This window comes from Marmota marmota, unplaced genomic scaffold (genome assembly GCF_001458135.2).
Source record: "Marmota marmota marmota unplaced genomic scaffold, marMar, whole genome shotgun sequence".
Classification (NCBI taxonomy): domain Eukaryota; kingdom Metazoa; phylum Chordata; class Mammalia; order Rodentia; family Sciuridae; genus Marmota; species Marmota marmota.
Window position 1 is genome coordinate 10,135,020 of NW_026000153.1, and position 20,634 is coordinate 10,155,653.

At 40.3% G+C, this 20,634-nt stretch overlaps 1 protein-coding gene across 5 annotated transcripts in view; it reads left to right on the top strand.

Annotated features, from left to right (window-relative positions):
- Positions 1 to 20,634, top strand: part of Bmper (BMP binding endothelial regulator) — a 245,404-nt gene that overhangs the window by 50,148 nt on the left and 174,622 nt on the right. For all 5 annotated transcript variants that reach the window (XM_048786454.1, XM_048786453.1, XM_015490216.2 and 2 more), the window contains exons 4-6: positions 7,711 to 7,793; positions 11,733 to 11,823; positions 16,238 to 16,320. In XM_048786454.1, coding sequence (XP_048642411.1) covers positions 7,711 to 7,793; positions 11,733 to 11,823; positions 16,238 to 16,320 — 257 coding nt within the window. The remainder of the gene's footprint in view (positions 1 to 7,710; positions 7,794 to 11,732; positions 11,824 to 16,237; positions 16,321 to 20,634) is intronic.

Here is a 20,634-nt window from a genome sequence, read left to right on the forward strand (position 1 = left end):
CCCCCCCCCCCCCAGAGAGAGAGAGAGAGAGAGAGAGAGAGAGAAAGAGAGAGAGAGAGAAGGAAGGGTAGTAGTTCAACCATCCCCAAGAACACTAAAGGTTACATCATGTTATGTATTCCCAATATATAAAAATCACACAGAGCATTGCCTTAATCACAGAGGGATTATTTCACATGTGTGCTGTGTATGACTTATTTTTTATGATCATCAAAGTGATATTTACTGATGTTTAAAAATTACTTTGGGAAAACTGAGGATTCCATTCATGACTTTTTGTGAATTGTCACTGAAAGGCAGCATGCCATCTCCTCAGGGTATTGTTTTTCCTCAGGAAGCCACCACTGTCTAAGTTCCTTCTGTATACCCATAGAACCCACGTAGTTCATGGGTTTGGCGTAAGACAGGCAGAGCGGCTGCTTGACTGGGACAAAGTCATTCTACATTTCTCAACCTTGATTCCTTGTTTTAACAATGTAGGGGTAAAATGTTGTCTGTCCTGTGGGGCCTTCCATGAGAATAAAATTGAACCCTAGGCAAAAACCTCAAGTACAATGCCCCACCTGCAACAATAGGCAAGGATTTTAATTTTCTTTCTTCTTTCCCATTTTGCCTATTGAAGATTTTTCTTTTTCACATAATGTTTTTCAAAAACAATTTTTGGAACTCATCTTTGGGAATGGCCTGTGGTGACATTTTCCTGTCCACATTAGAAGGTCAGTCTGGGGGCTTGACGGGACAGTCACTCATGGTTGTGTTACTGGTTCTCTTTATCTTTGCTTAGTGCCAGCTCCACCTGGTTCCTTCTCCCTTGCCTCTCAGGAAGCAGTGGGTGCTGGCTCCCTGACAAGGGGCTGCTGAGGGTGGCGTGGCTGCAGCAGGGTGATTCTGTCCAGTGAAAGGAAGAAGGACTCCCATGTTTAGAATCATTTAAGGTTAGAACAGGTCAAGTGCAAGAATGATGGGTGACTGGTTTGTATAAAGAAAAAAAGTTGCAAGTATTTTTCTCTCTTGCAGTTTTATTTCATTATATTAATCATATTTAAAAGTTCCAAAGCATATTTTGTTCAATAGAAGCCAAATTCATTTGTGATTCATAGAATCTATTTTATTATCTTATATCAATGCCAGATATTGAACATATTATATTGATACTATGAAGTTATGACATCATAAGGCACTATTTCATCACTTTGCTGTCTCTAAGAAATATACAGATCAGAAATACATGCAGGTCATGTGGTGGTTTTGTGTCCCTTTGTCCTGGTGAAGTGAGCTGGATTTGCACAATGCTCATGGGCTATTTCCAGGTATTTGGGCTTTAGGCATTAAAAAATCATCAAAAATTAAGTAAAATTGCCTTTTTTCCATTTTTATTCTATTGTTGATTATTTCATTTTAATTGTATGTTGAATTCCTAATTGGAATACAGAACAAGAAAAGCTATGAAAAGAATGTGTGGTGAGGGGCATACACTACTCTTTTAAGAACTCAGTTCATGAGCCTGATTTCTTCTCTTGGGATTGAGGAAATGGTTTGGCTATAAAATTCCCATTAGCCCAAAATAAGCAAAATTGCCTGCAGGATTCATGGTAGGTACAGCCTTAAAGAGTAATAAAAGCCTGTTTTAAATGAACTCTTAAGGACACAATTTAAGCCCTCAAATGGCTAGTCAGATTTTATGTTTATCCCTTCTGATTGTACTTCCATATGTTTTTGGAGAACAGTGTCTGAAAAGTGGTTCATTAAAAAAATTGTATTGGGCTTGGGGAATTTGGGGTTTATTGACCAAGTCCAGGGGTAGGGGTACCCCATCAGGGCACCCGGAAGCTTGGAAGAATGGCAGGCCTGTTTGCTCTCTTTCCCTATGTCATATGGCATGAACTGATTTCAGAAATGCCAAGTTTGGTTTAATTTAAGTAAAGATGACTGAGTGCTAATCAATACAAAACAAAACAAAAACAAACAACAAAAGAGAAGTAGAAACTAGTGGTTTGGGGACAAAGTGGATTTGGGGAAGAAAAGTCACCTTATTGAAAATTAGCTTGTCTGAATTTTTCCAAGGTTGTTTTACTTTTCTGGAGATGAAGGTGATTTGGGCCTATGTGCCCAAGAGGAGAAGATGAGAGGTCATTCAGAGAATGCTGTCTTCTCTATGTTCTATTTCTACAGTTTGCAGGAATGTGTGTTAGTGCTTGCTTGCTGTTTACTCCCAGTGAAATTAAACATTTATTAAGTGCCTGTTACATCCAAAGTACTGCAAGGGACCTGGAAATTCACATTGTGCATGGAGAAAGTGCATGGAAGTATGACTGGTCAGGGAAGTTTAAAGCATGATTTCCTAGAGGCTATGACCTTGAGCCAAGTCTTGAAGGATGAATTAGGCAGATGAGAGCCTGGATGACCTCTGTGTCCCTATGGGGGCTGGGAGGAGATGGAAGGAATGGATGAGATTTGTTTGTTTGTTTTTTTTTTCAAGAAGGGACAAGCATATGCAAAGTCGTAGAATGAGATCTTCTGACCATATTTGGCGAAATCCTAAGTGCAGATTATAGGCAGTGGAGACAGTTTGAGTTTGGGAGAAGAGGTGAGTTAAGGTCAGGCCTGGGAGCTTGTATAATAGGCTATCCATGTCTTTGGGTTCTGTTCATGTGAATTCAACCATCTGCAAATTGAAAATATCTTTAAAAAATTGCATCTGTACCGAATATGTATAGACTTTTTTTCCTGTCATTATTCCCCAAGCAATTAAGTATAACAACTATTTATATAGTAGTCACATCATATTAGATATTTTAAGTAAGCTAGAGATGATTTAAAGTATGTGAGAGGGTGTGTGTAGGTTATATGCAAATATACACCATGTTTTCTGAAGGGAGTGTCTGTGGATTTTGCTATTCTCTGGGGTCCTGGAACTATCCGTTATGGATGCCAAGATGTGACTGGATATAGCAACAAGTTTTAATTTTAGAGTAAAGGTCAGTGGTTTTCAATCCCAGCTGTACATTAGATTCCTTTTCCCACTTCTTATTTCTAGAGATTCTGATCCGATTGGTCAGGAGAAGAAGGATTGGGGGTTGGTACATAGTGTACATCTCAGCCAGGCTGAGCACCATCCGTCATTGATAGAATTCGAGTTAGCAAATGACATAATAAAATTTGGACTTGAAAAGGCACATGCTGGCAGCTATTGGGGAGGACGACTTGAAAGATACCATCTTTACCACACCAGGAAAAATATTCAGTGAGCTGTTGTAACAGTCCAGGTGAGAAATAACCTGCAGCTTATCTAAGGCCAGAATGGAGGGAATGGAAAGAATTGGAAGAGAGTTTTTAAAATGTGTGAGGGGGGTTGAAGAAGAAAGGTGTGAGAGAGGTCGTATAAGATAAAGACCCAGTGTCCTTTGATTATGCTCTTCGGAAGAGAACTGCAGCCTGAGAGGATAAGTTTCATGGGGATGGTGGATGGCCATCCCACAGTAGCCAGGTTGCCCGTTGAGAACTTGAACATGCATTCAGAAGCATGCAGGTTCATTGAGAAAGCAACCCCAGGAACCATGATGGTGTTCTAGGGATGAGGGAAAGGACTCCAAATGTAGATTGGGGACACACTGTGAGGGACTTTGGGTAAACTACCGGTGATGATAACTTCCAGTTCTTTGCTCTAAGGCTCAGGTTAGCATAAGCAGTGACAGGATTTAGACTAGAAGGGCGAAACCAGGCACATTTAAGACTTGTTCAAAGGCCAGTGCCATTTTTTATGGTCGTGATGATTTTCAACAGTTATTTTAACAACAGAATGATGAAAATGTGTGGTATTCTCTCTCCCTTGGGATAATGTGGCCACTGCAAAAGGTTGCAACTAATAGGAAAAATGAGTTTTATTGTTTAACTGTGGATTCAATTAATTTGTCTTCTTCCTGTTTCCATCGCCATGTGTTTTCGGAGATGACTGGTTGACTAAGCAGAGCTTCTCTGCAAGAGCATGTCTGCTAAAAAATACCATGAAGTTCTTCTTCACTCTGAAAATATTTAATCTAAAAAGAGCCCAAATGCATATAAAAACAAAGTATTACTAGTTTAGGCTCATTTTTGTATTTTTTTTTAGACATAAATGAAGATTATTGAACTCTCCATGATGGTTTAAGTCAGTATTTCCTAATCTTGGCACAATTGATATTTTGGGCTGGTTAATTCTTTGTTGTGCCTTGTCAGCTGTTCAGTAGCATCCCAGGCTTCTACCCCACTAGATGCCTGGAATATCCCTAATCCTCTAGTTGTGACAACCAAAAATGTCCCCTAACATAGCCAAAAGTCTCTGAGAGGGAGAAGGGGTGAGAGGCAAAATCTCCCTTGGTTTCAAACTACTGGTTTAAATATAGTGTGATTTTATCAGAAAATAACCACTTCTTCCTTCTGTAGTACTAATGGTTTTATTGAAACTTGTGGAATCTCAAAAGCTCTTTGATACCAGAGGAAAAGTGAATGGGTGTTTACAAATTTTCTTGTAGAAAGTTTATGTAAATATCATTTAAAGAAAAAGGTTATGGTGGAGTGCACCTGTAATCCCAGTGGTTTGGGAGGCTGAGGTGGGATACTCAATAGTTGGAAGCCAACCTCACAAACTTAACAAGGCCCTAAGCAACTTAGTGAGACGCTGTCTCAAAAAAAAAAAAAAAAAAAAAAAAAAAGGGCTGGGGATGTGGCTCAGTGACAGAGGATTCTATAACTATTACATGTAATAATAAAAAATGGGCTTACATCATTTTGCATAGTCTTTTAAATTCAATTATTCTAGTAAGTCATCTTTATTATATTTTTCAAAGTATCAGTCTGCGTTGGATTGGAAAAACAAAAATAAAACTCGTCTTTCATGATAGGCAGCATGAAAACTCTACCTGGATATATGGTGGAAATTTTTCTTTGCCCCTCTTTCTATTCTGGCCAAAAAGAGAGTTAGTATATTTTGCCTCTGAGGCTTAAACAAAAAAGGAGGGCAAGGTTTTATGTGTGTACCCTGTGATCAACATAAAGTTGGTGACAAATAGAATTTATTACAAAGAAATTTACCTTATAGAAAATAAGAGGTGAGGGCTGGGAATGTGGCTCAAGCAGTAACGCGCTCTCCTGGCATGTGCGGGGCGCTGGGTTTGATCCTACATAAAAATAAAAACAAAGATGTTGTGTCCACCAAAAACTAAAAAAAAAAAAATAAATAAATAAATATTAAAAAATTCTCTCTCTCTCTCTTTAAAAAAAAAGAAAAAAGAAAATAAGAGGTGATTTACTTCTGGAGTATATTTAAGTTTTTATTTGATTACTTACATCTTCATATAGTACGCCTTAGTGTCTTTCACTAAGATAACATGCTTATCTTTGAACATGAGCCCTAAGAGTGGTAATAACCTTTCTTTAATTATCTTATTTCTGAGAATCCTTACCTATGAAAGCTCCTCTGATCCCTGATGTACCGCAGTCTCCATAACTAGCTAATGCTAGTGAGGGTAGGGGAGGAAGGAAAAGGCGTGGATTTCCCTTGCTGTGGAGATTTTCCCAGATGTTTTTGAGTCTTTTTAGTAATTCAGAGTCATCCATCATTGGAGGAAATCTGTTACTTTGATTCAGGTTTGATAGATTGACGTATGAACAAGGGCAGTAAAGCAATGAAGCACTTCACAGTCTGACCTTGGTCTGATTTTCCAATATTGTTGCCCAGTTTTCTTCAAGTGTTAGAATATGGTGGAGGAACGATGCTTCGGATGGACGGTTATTTGAAGCAGAAAACACTGTTGGGTTCCCTGTACTGTGGACCACTTGTTCCAATCCCTTTAGATTCCTTTATCCCATTTAGAGTGGAATAATCCAGAGGCCCCTGTGCTGCTCTTGGAGCCCTTTGCACATGACCTGGCATCGGTTAAGAACGATCTTTTGGTCTGCACTTCCTCCCTGGGTTGCATGGGTTTTGTACAACACTTCCTTCTGAGTAAAAACGGCAAGATCTTTGCCTGCTCTATAAGCAGCAAAAAAAAAATCACCCTTTCTTTAAGTTTTTTAATCCAGATGATGAAAATATATAGCATATTCGGAAACTCTACTGGCAGACTTGGCAGGCGTTTCATATGCACTTGGACTTAACATGAATTGGATTTGGTTCTCTGATTTCCCCGCCTCCATCTCTCAGAACAAGTTATTTATTATCTGAGTGAGTCTGTGTTAGTGGGTTAGACATGCACATGGCACGTCGATTGTAAGTGTGCTTGTTTGCTAAGATTTATGCTAGCCCCAATTGTTTTATATTGGTTTTCATTGTTGAAAATTTACTGTATTCATCCTTGGTTTGGCGTAAGAATTTGTAGTGTGCTAAAGTTTCCTGTGGTTGAATACTCTATCTCCGTAACACTTCATGCAAAGGAAATTAAAAAATATATAGCGAAAGCATTTCCCTAATATGTTTCCAATCAGCTGTGTACTTTAGTAATTTGATTTGTAGGAACTAGAGAGAAGAGTATTACCGAGCTCTGTTCAGTCATTCATAATTCTTTGGGAATTTAGATCATGGTTCTGAGTTTATGAAAACATCTACTGAAAATTTCCTAAGTCCATTATTATTCTGCTTCTATGCATTAAGTTTTTTGACCATGGCTGTATCTAAAACGACTCATGGAAGAAAGTGATTCTTTCCTCTTTGAAACAGAATGGAGGATGATTAGGTATCCAGAAGTCATTGCAACAGACAGGCAGTCCCTTTGATTTCTGTATTATCCCTTCTATGTGTTCTTTTCTATACTTTTTGGATTAAACATTCTAAGCCTGGTGGGCTCCTGAGACTACAGTGACTGTTGGCATAGCCAATTGCACCTTCCCAGGAAGTATAACCCTCAGTGTGGAAGTTGCTTGTACAAACTAAATCAAGATTGAGGCTTGTTCTTCACAACATTATTTCTTTGAGTTTATGCCATTATTTATTTGAGGAATCTCAATTAAATGAATTGTTCCCTCTTTGGAGCCTCTCTGGTCTTTTGACTTCTTTTTTTTTTTCTTTGCCAATGAATAAGTATGACTTTTATTTTGGCCAGTGAGTTAACATATAGTAATCCATACATTGGCAGTTTCAGATATATTTAATCTAATTCATTACCTAAGAGTAAAATAAAATTGAACCTGGGAACCATAGCTCTGCGAGCTAGGAGGTAAGCCTTGGAAGGTTTTATCCGGTGAAGACAGTAGTTCTTATGTATAGAATTTTGCAATCAGTCTCTCTATTTTAGTTTTCTGCTTTAAGTCCCTGCCACATTTGAAACTTCTTTCTTGATCTTCAGCAATTTTGAGTTCCTTTGCTCTCATGTAAGATCACCTTTTTCATAGTGCTGCTTTTAGCTCTGGTATTATGAGAAGTAATAAAGTATGAGAACTTTGTTAAGCATAATAAAATCATGCATTTTGGCCAAGAGAGTTCATCGATCTGTGATGTTTCATTTGAAAACACAGTCCATGAATTAGTGGATTTAGTAGTCAGAGAATTAACCTAAGTGGATGCCAAGTAGGTACTTAGAAGGCTTAGCTGTGTCCTGGGAAAAAATAGCCGGGGAGCTGATGGTCCCTGGGATTACTAGTCTTATTGTAATTAGATATAACTTCTTTTGCTCCAAAGATAAAGGAAACACATGTTCATTTTTGGCCTTTCTTTTTCTTTCTGTGTTTCCCACCTAGGTTGCACCTATGAAGGAAATACCTACAACAGCTCCTTCAAATGGCAGAGCCCAGCTGAGCCCTGTGTCCTGCATCAGTGCCAGGTAATGTCCAGCTTTTTTTTTTTTACTCACCAGTGAGGACTCCACAGGGTCCTCCTTAGCTCCCCCTTCCAGACCACACAGAATAAAACCCTCAAATGAAAAACAAAAAAGATAAACAAATGAAAAATCAACTGTATCCTTGTATGTATTTTACTGTGACATTCACCATAAGAAGACAGGTACAGGAGGGACATCGTATAGGACTTTTTTTTTTTTTCAGAAAATACACAACAGAATTGTCCACCCTTGCTAAACGGTGCCTGGAAAAACTGCAGGAAGATGCATACATTCTTGGGGAAAATTCATGTCTTCCTCTGAAATTATCTTTAAGCAAAACATGAATTCCTCTTAGCAGAAAAGAGGTATTGTTAGATGAGATAGTTTTTCCTTCTTTGATTTAGAAAGATTTTGAGCCAGAGCCAATCCATAAACTGTATTAAATAGAAGCAACTGGTACACTGTAACCTCGATGATTTCAACCTGACAAATCCAAGAGCCACTTTTTTTCAGCAACCAAGGGGCCCACTGTGGCTGATGCTTGCTGAATTCCAAAAAGAACAGTAATTCCATATGGCTCTAATCCTCACAGGTATTAAACACAGAAAGATGAACCAAAGGGAATCATAGAACTAAAATTTTAAACTGCTTTTCTTATCTTTAAAGAAATACTCTGATAAAAAATAATGCTCATTTACTTTTAATATAACTTAGAAATTTTCTGTGGCGAAGATGCTATTAAGTCATTGTATCCCAAATCCCATTTCATAATCTCAGGAAATGCATTTGCATTGAAAGGAGATTAAAAGGTGAGCACCACAAGAGATATTTCTCTCTGATCTTATCTTATGCATATTGACATTTAGTTTATGAAATATGAATTTTATATTAACATGTTCTTATTATATGCCCACAGCAAGCATGTTCATTCAAAAGACCTTCAGTTATTTATTCATCTTATTTATATAGTCATTTGTGAAATAAGCAGAAGGTAAGACAGCTGTGAATGATAAATTAATTATGTCAATAAATATTTGTTGAATTTTTACACTAGTTTATAAATTCAACCAGCTTCATGATACAGAGATAAGAGCAAAGAGTTTTAATAACACCAAAAGCTGACATTTCTTACAAACTTGCACCACTTCACCTCCACCTTGCTTTTTGATCAATGTAATTTTCACTCTTTGGCAGGGTGTTCTGGAAGCCTTGGTTGAAATGTTGGTTAAACAGGATAACTTTGCAGTCTAGTATAACATTTGTGTACAACCATCCCAGGTCATGTTGATCCTGAAGTTGCTTGTATCTAAAGATTTTCCTGCCTTTGAATGAAGACCTTGTTTAAATTAAATGGAGGGAGGGAATATTTTGTTGCCTGAAGAATAGATTACAAGCCATTATCAGTTATTAACATTAAACCTTCAATTGCCTATCATCTCTGGTTACTAGTCACTCAACAGGCTGCAGATAATTGATGCAGGAAAATCAAGTTATTATGGGAAGTCAGGAAATGCTGAACTGCAGAGTGGCATGCAGAAAGGGGATGTTACCTGCTGAAGATCAAATTTGTCTTTCATCTTCCTGTTTTAAAACTTTGCTTAAGCCCTGCTGGCTAGTGTGATGTCATTTCATTCAATAAGCAAAAAGGTGCAGGATCCTGTGAAGGAAGCTACATAGAGCTGTTCCTTTGCTCAGCTCGAATCTTCCCACTCTGCCACCTCTTGCTTCCAGTCTTTAGGGGTTGAGACCTCATCAAAGGATGCAGGAAATGATCTTCACTTCTCAGGCTAGTCTTCTTTTTTCTCCAAAGAACAGACACAATTGCAAACTCTATCCGAAAGCTCTTCTGAGGGCACAGAATCAGTTACAGAGGACACAGTGTAGGACAGTAGGTGAAATACAGGCTCTGCTGCTCACATAACTAGTTACTTAACCTCTCTTACTTTACTTATGCCCTCTATAAGTAGAACTCTCTCATTGGTGGTTAGAAGCAATAATCGAGACTGTCATTAAAAATGCTCCTGGTAGATGCCTATGTGTGGCTACAATTAGAGTCCAGACAACAGTGAGTTCAAGGATTTCCTTAGTGTCTGAGTTGAATTTTGCCTCCTTTCTTATATCCTCTGATGAATTTTTAATTTCCTACTAGAAGAGGACAACCTGATCATCAGAGATGCTGGAAACGAACTTGAAGCCTCCATCGGAATTGCATACATTGAAGGAAATTTGACTTTGGATCATAGCTTTCTTTTTTTTTTTTTAGTACCAGGATTGAACTCAGGGGCACTTGTCCACTGAGCCACATCCCCATTCCTATTTTGTATTTTAGTTAGAGACAGGGTCTCACCGAGTTGCTTATTGCCTCCATTTCTGAGTATAGTTTTGAATTCACAATCCTCCTATCTCAGTCTCCTGAGCTGCTGGGATTACAGGTCTGAGCCACCACACCCGACTGGATCATAGCATTTTTGCATTGCTTCAGTTACATAACCAAGACATGGATTTTTTTTTAAATCTTATCTATTTGAGAATTGTTCCTGTCTCCAAATGTGTTACAAACTACAATAAATCCACCTGGTCCTACAAATCTTATTCCTGATATAATATGAAGACATTTAGTGTAGAACACTCCTTGTTGGATTGGTACTAAATGGTGGCATACATAATGAAGAAAGTAGCTTAGTTGTCACGTGGTTACATCTGTCTTCAGCCCGTGCTATCCTCCCTTCAAAACAAAATAAAACAAATAAATACCAAAAAATCACAAATTCCTGTACAAAATGGGTAGAGAATACAGAGGAAACTCTTCAAAGACAGACTCTGAGAATTAATTTTTAAAATATTTCAATTGATATTAAGATGATAGTAGAATCTCAAAATGAGTTTGCAAATGACACACTTGATTTCATGACTAAAACTTGAAGTCTCTGTTTAGACTTACTTAAATACAAACTTAGAAACTGTTTTGTCATATCTCTTCATTTGATATGAGAGAAAACCCAACCCCAGACTGTGTGAAACCAAGTTACATTTTTAAGATTGCAAAACCAGCCTTGTTATTTCTAGAAGGGTGGTCAGAATTTATCTGGCTCTCTGAATGCTAGCCTGGGTGTTATGTGTGTACTCTGTTCCTCACAGTTAATGGCTTGAAGTGTAATAATAATGATAGAAAATATAACCAGTACTGAAAACAATTGTGAGTGAGCGGCCAGACTGTCAGGTACAGACTGATGGCAAGAAGGCCTTAAAATCTAGACTTAAAAGAAAGCAGGCAGGGCCGAAGAGAAAGTGCAAGAACAGGAAAAAGAACAGGAGACAGGATTTGCACTCTGAGGTCCACAGAGTAGGTCAGGGTGAATGGCTCTTACCTCATGTGTGCCATGTATCTATCTCTAGGCCTCACACTCACCCTCATCTTGTACCTTTCCAGTTCTTCTCCTTCTTCATCAGTTTTTCATTGCTGTGACATAATACCTGACAAGAACAACGTAGAGTAAGAAAATTTAATTTTGGGCTCATAGTTTCAAAGGTCTCAGTCCATGGTCAGCTGACTCTATTGCTCTAAGCCTGAGGTGAAGCAGAACATCATGGTGCAAAGGCATGGTGGAGGAAAGCTGCTCAACTCATGGCAATTAGGAAGCAGAGATAGGGATAGGAAGGGGCCAGGGACAGATACAGTCCCCAAGGTAAATGTCCAGTGCTTACCATTACCAACCATGCCTCACGTGCTCACAATTACCATCCATAGGATGAACTAATCCACTCACAAGGTCAGAGCCCTCACAAATCTGATCTTTTCACCTCTGCATCTGGCTGCATTGTCTAAACTGAGCTTGGATGTTCCAGTTCCAAACCATAACACCTTCCTTGATTACTTTTCTACAATATTAGCTCCTCGGTAGGACTTCTGGGCTGACTGATTTGGGACATTCTGTTTTGCAGGAAGGTGTCGTTACACAGTCTGAAGTACGCTGTGTTGTTCACTGTAGAAACCCTTTGGAGCATCTGGGAGCCTGCTGCCCCACTTGTCCAGGTAATGTTCTCAGGAAACGGAAGGCTGGAAAGCTCTCTGGTGCAGTGCAGGAGTATTGAAATCTGTCTTCTCTCAAGTATGCATGATCCCCACCCCCCACCCAACTGGGATTTTCCTCACTTTACATCTGTGTACCTGATGGACTTAAAAGAGCAAGCAAGCTCTTTTGCATAGAAATGTCTGGTTGGCCTCCTCCGTGTGCCCAGTATGAACACAACGTGCTGTAGGTCTTGGCATGTGGATTCTCAGAGGCCTGCTTTCCACTCCACAGGGCCACAGGTAATGCTTATTTTGGAAAGAAAGGCTGTGGCTTTCACTTGTTTCCAGAAATGTCTTTTTACTGCTTCATATTGCAATACGTTGGCCAGAGCTCACCCGGGTGATGAGGTGACCAGATGTTTTCTGAAAACTGAGAGCTGTGTCCCTAGTGAGTTTAGCTTAGGGTTTTGCTGGTCTAAGTTTTCAGTGTGGTTCAACAAGTTGGACCCACTGTCTTTTTGAGAGGACACAAATGAGAGGACACTGGCTAACTGAGAGCAAGGATCTTCCTTTTCTAGTGGCTGGGAATGTTTCCTCTTAGTTTTCTGAACAGGATTGCAAAGGCCTGTTGCATCTTTTCTTGCCCTTTCATATATGCCTGGGGATTTTGAGGTGAGAGAGTTTTTATGATCTCTTAAGTTGCTAGCCAAGTGTTTCCAACAGGTGTTCTGCATTTTGGGTCTTCTCTGAGCACTCTTACTTATTGGTGATGATACAGCTACTACCCTTTACTTTGAAAGGTTACTCTCTAGAGGGTCCACTGTTCTTGGGACCTTCCTGTGAAATGAGAAGGCACATGGTGGGATACTGTGCAGAAATGAGCTAGGCTCTTTCCCCTCCATGTGGTAGAGCGGAGCTCTTTTTAGAATTCAGTCGGCAGCAGAATACAACAGACACTAGTATGGCAATATGTAAATCAATGGATGTGTAACTGATGTGAGTCTGCAATCTGTATACGGGGTAAAAATGGGAGTTCATAACCCACTTGAATCAAAGTGTGAAATATGATATATCAAGAACTATGTAATGTTTTGAACAACCAACAATAAAAATTAAAAAAAAAAGAAAAAAAAATAAGTCCTTAAAATATATTTTGGTAGATTACAAATTAAAAAAAAAAAGGAATTCAGTCTTTTCTCACCTCCAATGACAAGGACAGCCAGTGTCTACTACTTCTAACCTTCCTTATATCTTAGAATGTCTTTATTCAGCTTCCTTTTCATACTAGATTTCTATAAAACATCAAAGTGATTCTTTCCAAAATCTGTTTTTTTTTTTTTTTTGGATACTGTGGATTGTACTCAGGGGCACTCAGCCACTGAGCCACATCCCCAGCCCTATTTTGTATTTTATTTAGAGACAGGGTCTCAATGAGTTGCTTAGTGCCTTGCTTTTGCTGAGGCTGGCTTTGAACTCTCTGTCCTCCTGTCTCAGCCTCCTGAGCCACATTCTTAAATGTCTATGGGGTCTTTGCTAAGCTAGAGCATAGTTCTCTAGGCTGCAAGTTAGAATCACCTGGAAAAAGTGAAGGGAAAGAGAAGCTTGGTGCCCAGCTGCATTTCAGACCAATTCCATCAGAACCTCTGAGGGTGGGACCCTGGACTCCTCTGACATTTCTTTTCACAGCCAAGCTTGGGGACTGGTAATGAGACAAATGTTATTTGTCAACCAGATTCAAAAATTATGAAATCTCTCAAATGCGAATTTGGTTGTTCTGAGCAGACTGTTGCTTTATTGATACAGAATCGACTCAGATACCCCACCCCCAGCCCACAACCATAGGACCCCCTCAGGGAGCAAGGGTAATGCAAAGCCTTGAAGCTCATCACCTCTTGCCTTCTCATTTAGGAGACAGTCATGTTTTAGGTTGTCTTTGAAATGTGGGCACACAAACAGCAGCGTGAATTTATTTCATCCATTGAAGTTTTTAAATTTGAGCAATGGGGGCTAGGGATGTGGCTCAAGCGGTAGCGCGCTCACCTGGCATGCACGGGTCGCTGGATTCGATCCTCAGCATCACATAAATAAATAAAGATGTTGCGATCACCAAAAACTAAAAATAAATATTAAAAAAATTCTCTCTCTCTCTCTTTAAAAAAAAAAAAATTGAGCAATGGCTCCTTCATTCTGATTTTGGTTGTGTTCCTGGGAAGGGAAGGGCTGGGCTCCAGGGTTGTACATATTGCACTGCTAAGTTCTCACAGCCTTCCATGGAGGGGTGGGGTGGTGTCCACTGCTCAACAGGAAGAAACCAGGCCCAGGTACATGAGTGAGTAAGGGCTGAAGGTATAGCTGGGCCCTGGCCCTTCTCTTACCTCACCACCACACTATACTACCTCTCACTTCACCATACACCATGAGAAGTATTCTGCTTAGATCCAGGTGCCCTGGGTGGTGAATCTTCTTTAACAGTGAGGCTGCCTGTGTCACACACTGACCACTTGCCTTCCTGGGCAGGTTCTGTGACTTCTGATATGAGGTCAGGAATCATCTTTGCTCCCTGTCCTTCATTCCCACAGGCAGTGTTTGGAATGCACATGGGAAGGAGCTGCCTCCAGCATGTCTTATCCTTTGTCTTAGGAGAGTGGCCTCAGCCAAGTTTTGATAGAGACAGTCGAGGGAAGCCTTAGGGTATGATTGTTAATTCAGAAGGACTGGCGTCTGTCATTGATCAGGGAATGGTATTCCACATAATGACAAACATGTACAGTCTGTGGTCAGTTTCTTCCTGAAACAGATTTCAGGGCATTCTTGGTTGTCTGTTCCTTCCATCCCATCTGACTCTTTGCTCAAGGATGCTGGATCATGAGGGAACAGCTTGAACAGAATTTTCAGAGAAATTCCTTCACTTAAGCTGTTAAATGTAGATTATGTGGTTTATCCGTCTGGCCATCTGTGTCACAGAATCAGAGGTGCAAACATAGAAAAGAATTGAAGACACTTTGTTGGAAGTGTCCTTTGGAGAGAGAGACTGGGCATCGTCTGCCATTCATGAACAGTGCTGGGTGCAGTCACTGGGGGGCACCATGCTTACCAAGTTTTTCCATATTACCAGAACACAAAGAGGTGGCTTTTTGCTAGCCCTGGTTGTGTATATCAAACAGGTCTTATTCCTGGGGCATATTTTTAGAAGTTCAACTTTATTTACCTATTCAAATTCAGGCTTGTGGCACACGGCTATGTGTTTTTCTGTTGAATGAAGGGCCATATTTGGCTTTAAGAAGGATGGGGCCAGAGGTCAGGCCAGCTGGGGAAAATGTTCTTGATCTTTTTTTATTAAGAAGCAGCTCTTCCAAGAATTTGGTGGCTTCTTCTGGCAGTTTTAGTGGGAAGACCTTGAAGATGCCTCCTTAGTCCTTCATGAGAGCTTGCTTGGCTAAGTTTTGCCCCCCAGCAGCTCTGTTTCCTGCACAGTCTGCTATGTGGAAAGGGACCCCAGCTATCTTGGCCAAGCACCTTGTGAGGAAAGTGGTTTTGCTATTGACAGTCCTCTCCTAGTGTGAAGGACACAGCTGCTGGGCACTCTGTGCCTCAGGTCATCTGTGACATCTCTTTAGAATATTGGCAGTGTCCTGAGCATCTTTCTGACTAGGAGACAACTCGGAGTTTTGATCCTTTTATTAGCCAAACTTGTGAGGGACCACAGCCACTTGAACACATACAGGGTGGAGTGGAAAACCCATGGAGCATTTACTGCCCTCTTCTGCCCCTCTTTCATTTGTGCCTGGCCCTCTGCTTAGTGCAGTGGGTGGGTCAGAGCCAAGTATGAATCTCAAGTATGAATCTCAATTGGCTATCTGCCAGGTGGATTACTTCCACTCCAGCCATGTTTTCCTTGTTTGTGGAATGAGGAATAAGAGACCCCACTTTGTAGGATTCCTGGGAAAGTAGAGTGAGATCAGGGTACATAGGGCCTGTAGAGGCTGTGCAGTTCCCTGGTACTCATTACGTGGCAGCCTTTAGCATCATCTGCTCTTTATCTCATAGTTGACCTCTTTCCCTTGGCCTTCCTCTGGTTTCTTCTGCCCCCTTAGGGATGGGTTCCCCTGGTAGTGGTCACCACGATTCTGACACAGCTCCAGAGGCTCACTACGGGAGTCACTATAGTGCTTTTGCTGTCGTTGGGCCACCTTGGGTTTGACTGTTAAGTTTCATGGCATCTTTGGGATTTCTGGTCCCATGACAATGTGCCAATCTTTTGTACTCTATTTTTTTTAAAAAAAATATGTAGTAATCTTATCTACAGGTGAAGGAGGACACTTGTTGGGGTGGGAATGGAAGTGGGGGTGGGAGATAGGTGAGCAGTGGATGGAAAGATCACATCAAGTTGAAAGAAGACTTCTGCCCTAATTCTGGACTCTGCTTTACTTTCCAGGCTGTGTGTTTGAAGGTGTGCAGTATCGGGAAGGAGAGGAATTTCATCCAGAAGGAAACAAGTGTATCAAGTGTTCCTGTGTTGTAAGTCCTGCTGTAGCTGTGGCTAGGGTGATCCTTCCGGTTACTTGATGCTTGTACTCACTGATAACAGCCCTGACTCTTAGGTTCTCTCTATTCTCTTCTCCAACCAAGGGACAAGCTCTTTCCTCGGAAGCAGGTTTCTCAGCCTCAGCACTACTGACACTCTGGGGTGGGTACTTCTGTGTTGTGGGGACTGTCTTGTGTACTGTAGGGTATTTAGTAGCATGCCTAGCCTCAACCCATTAGGTTCTAGGAGTACCCCTCCCCCCAGTTGTAGGGCCAGTAATGTCTGCAGATATTGCCCAGTATCCCTTGGAGAACAAAGTCGCTTCCAATTAAGAACTGCTGCTCCAAAGAGTGACAGAGAGCAGCTGATTTTCTTCCATCAGCCTCCTTTTGGGAAATACCATGGATTTTCTGTTCTTTTTTGAGGGCAGAGGAGCTTCTTGCTGAGTCAGCTGTTGAATTGAATGCAGGCTCACAGTAAGCAGTTAGGGAAAAGTACACAGCTCAGTGCATTCTGTTGGGTGAGAGCTGGTCAGGTACAGTTGCAGAGAATGGATGGGAGGAAATTGCCTGTGTCCATTTAGGGCAGAGTATGGATTAGTAGCACAAAGCCATAGATTGCTATTTCTAAGCATTGCTGATTTTTAATCCACTTACTCAGAATATCCCCAGAATGCATAGGAATGAGAAGAGGAAGTTGACCCATGCAGCAATTTTAAAGGGATCTTTATAATTAATGTACTTTAAATTTGGTAGTGGTGATGGTGGTGATGGGGAATCTGGTCTTCAGCAGCTGTTCCAAGTTATTTACAATAGGGAGTTAATGCAGCCATATATTTTTCCCCTCTTGTGTAATAAAGAACATACATTTTCCAAGTCACTTGTGACTTAGAGGGTATTGCAGAATAATAAAAAATACATGGGGAACTCTAGCATCCTAATTTCACCAAAGCAGAATCAGATGTGGATCATCATAAATTATAGCATTTATCATTTCTCTACATGTCTTTTCTAAAATCTTTTGCTCTTCCTATAGCATATGCATATCCAAACTAGAGTCTAGATTAAAACCAATATGACCAAGAGTGATGGTTTTTGTATGGAGAAGAAGAAAAGGAAGGAAGAGATGGGAGGAGGGAAGAAAGGAAAATGTGTATGTGTCTATATATCTGGGTTTAAAACATGTTATATTTATGTAATATGTTAAAAACAAAAATAATTTACCAATGAAAATGAACATTGCCTTGCATATTTCAGTTGAACCTCTTATTTTCTTGCCAATGCTGGGTAGATAGACTTATTGTTTTTATGTAAATGATTTCTATTTGCTATTAAATATTGCCAATTTCTCAATTTTATTTCTTCCATATTGGAAGCTGTAGCATTTTCTGGTAATTTTCATCGTAATCTCATTCTTCTAGGAGTAGAATGAGGGAGAAATAAGGCACTTATCAAGAGGAAATTTTAAATGTATGCTTGCACAAATTGCCTTTCTGATCAAGGTGTGTCAAGGTCAGATAGCTGAGCTCTTCAGGGAGGAAACTTAGAAGGTGGTGAGAAGGATGGGAGTTCCTCAAGTTCTACTGATGACATCAGTCCAAGGAATCCAACCTTGGAACTAGAAATGAGCTCAGGCCTTATGTGCACAGGGGTCACAGATCCAAATATACTGAGGCATTGAATTTTATTTGTTTTTCAACTTAGCATATGCTGAATGAAACACACCTTAGGGCCAAGTTCAGGCCCCTTAAAGTCCTGCTTTCATTTTTGGTTGACAAAGTAAAAATCCAAAGATGTCGTCACTTGCCCAAGCCTTCCTGCCAGCTGAGTTCTTTCCAGACCTACATGTCCATTCCTACACGTCTATAGTCTTGTTTCTTGTATTCTTATCAGTCCTGGATTTTTTTCTAATTTTGTGTGTTTCACCCTCAGCACTTAAAGGGCCACTTATGCTTTTGATTATATTTCTGACGCCCGCCTTTTCTACTAGTAGAATAAGTGGGAGAGAGGCTGGAGTTCTCGCCTGAGGTTAGGACATGGATGTGTGGGCTTGGGTGTGGGGGAGGGTCCTGGAGCAGCTTTTCTTTTTATGAATACAAAAAAATCTAAGGTGTAAACTTTGTTGATGCTCATTATTAGAATAACCTGGCTTTTCATATTCTTTCATTTTGCTATCTTTTGATGTAGTGCACTAAATAAAACCCTAATGTCTTGGCAGTACTTGGCCTTGATTTGAGATTGCAGCTGTGGAGGTGTCTGCGTGAGAATGTAATAATGCAGATGTATGGTCTGGCTTTGTAGCTGACAGGCATGAGGCTCGTCAGCGTAAGCCAGCAGCTGGCGTGGTAACTGTGGCTGGTAGCATGGGTGGGGTGTGAGGTGCCATCTTTCTGAATGAGAGGGAAATACTGGAGCAGGGCTTCTACCATGGTCAGGAGGAGATCGAATGCTGCTGGGGAGGTTATTATGGGGCCATTATGGGGTGGGGGCCATTCAGAACATTAGGCTTCAGGTTCCTCTGACAAAAGAAGATGGTCTATAATAACTTGATGTGCTTTGGTAAAGAGGAAAACATTTATTCATTTGAGCACATATATAGGATAGTTGTCCTTCAGTATCTTTTGGGGGTTGGGGTCAGCACCCTCTGTGGATACCAAAATCTACAGACGCAAGTTCCTTATATCAAACTGTGTGATAATCACTGACAACCTACATACATCTTCCAAATACTTTAAATCATTTGTAGATCACTTACAATGCCTAAAACAATGTAAGTGCTATGTAAATAGTTGTTATACTCTATTGTTTAGAGAATAATGACAAGGGAAAAAGTCTGTGTCTGTGTATGTTCAGTACAGATTCAGAAATTTCTCCAAATACTTTCCATCTGTAGGCAGTTGAATCCACAGATGTGGTACTCATGGATACGGAAGGCCAACTATATTTATGTGAATATATATTTGTGTGTATGTAAAACTGTATTTGTATTTATCTAGACACATACACACATATAAACAAATATATATATATATGTAAGTGTGAATATAAATACAAATCCAAACACACATATTTACATGTCTAAGTTTGGATTCCTTCAAAAACAGACCCTGAGACAATTATTTGAATGTAAATAGTTTATGTAGGAGATAAAAAAGACTGACAGAAGAATGTGGAAATGAAACACGGAGGGGAGGCAGCCAGTAGAGGGTATGTTACCAAGTGCTATGGTCTGAATGTCCCCCCAAAACCATGTGCTGAATTTTATTTCTCATTGTGATGATCTTAAGAGGTGGTAATTAGGCCATGGGGAAATCAGCTCTCACAAATGGCTTAGTGTCCTAATGAAAGGGCTTGAGGGGGAAAGTTTGACCTCTCTTACCCTTCCATTCCTACCGCCACATAAGGACACAGACTTCCTGCCCTCCAGAGGATGCAGAGAAGACGCCATCTTGGAAGCAGGAAAAGCAGACCTCAACAGAGACCAGACCTGGTGGTGCCTTGATATTGGGTTTCTCAGTCTCAGAATTGTGCGAAATAAATATCAGTTTCTTTTTAAATTCCTCAGTCGGTAGCATTTTGTGATAGCAGCACAAATAAACCAAGATATCAAATGAACTACCAGTGTGGATTACCAGATCTTAATCCTACTGGGGAAACTCTGGAAACCTGTATAAAATTCATGCCTCATGATTTTCTTACTAAGTGATGAAAGAGCTGAATTATTTCTATACCAACTCCCAACTGTCATTAGTTGGGGGCTTCTCCTAGGAGTGCATTGACTGGGTAGCATTTCTAGCCTGCCACTCAAGTGGCCAGAGGAAGAAATACAGGTGTTAGCAGTTGGAAATCTGGCCTTGTGTTCAAGTGGTAGCAGTGAGTGTGTATGTGTGTGTGGGGGGGAGTGCAGCAACAGAGTCAGCTATAATAGCTAGGCATGCATATGTGTGCTTGTATATGCACATAAATGTATACACATTACTATCTTTAGATCTCTGAATATGTATGCAACTATGTGCGTGTTTAGACCACTGCCTCTAGCATTTTCCCAAACCTACTACTCTCTCTTGTGTCTCCAGTCTTCATGCTGCTGCCTTGTTCTTCCTTCTCCTTGTTCAACTGATGAGTGTTTGATCTTTCCAAGTTGGTTATTACCATTCCACTCCAATTGCTTGAGTACTGGATCCTATTAGATAGAGACAGCGGTTTTCTTGTTTTTATTCTTGAGAGTCTGTGGCCTTTCACTTGCTAGCTTACCTGCCCCCTTCCCTTCTTTTCTTTCCTTTACACACCCAGACCCCCCCCCCCCCC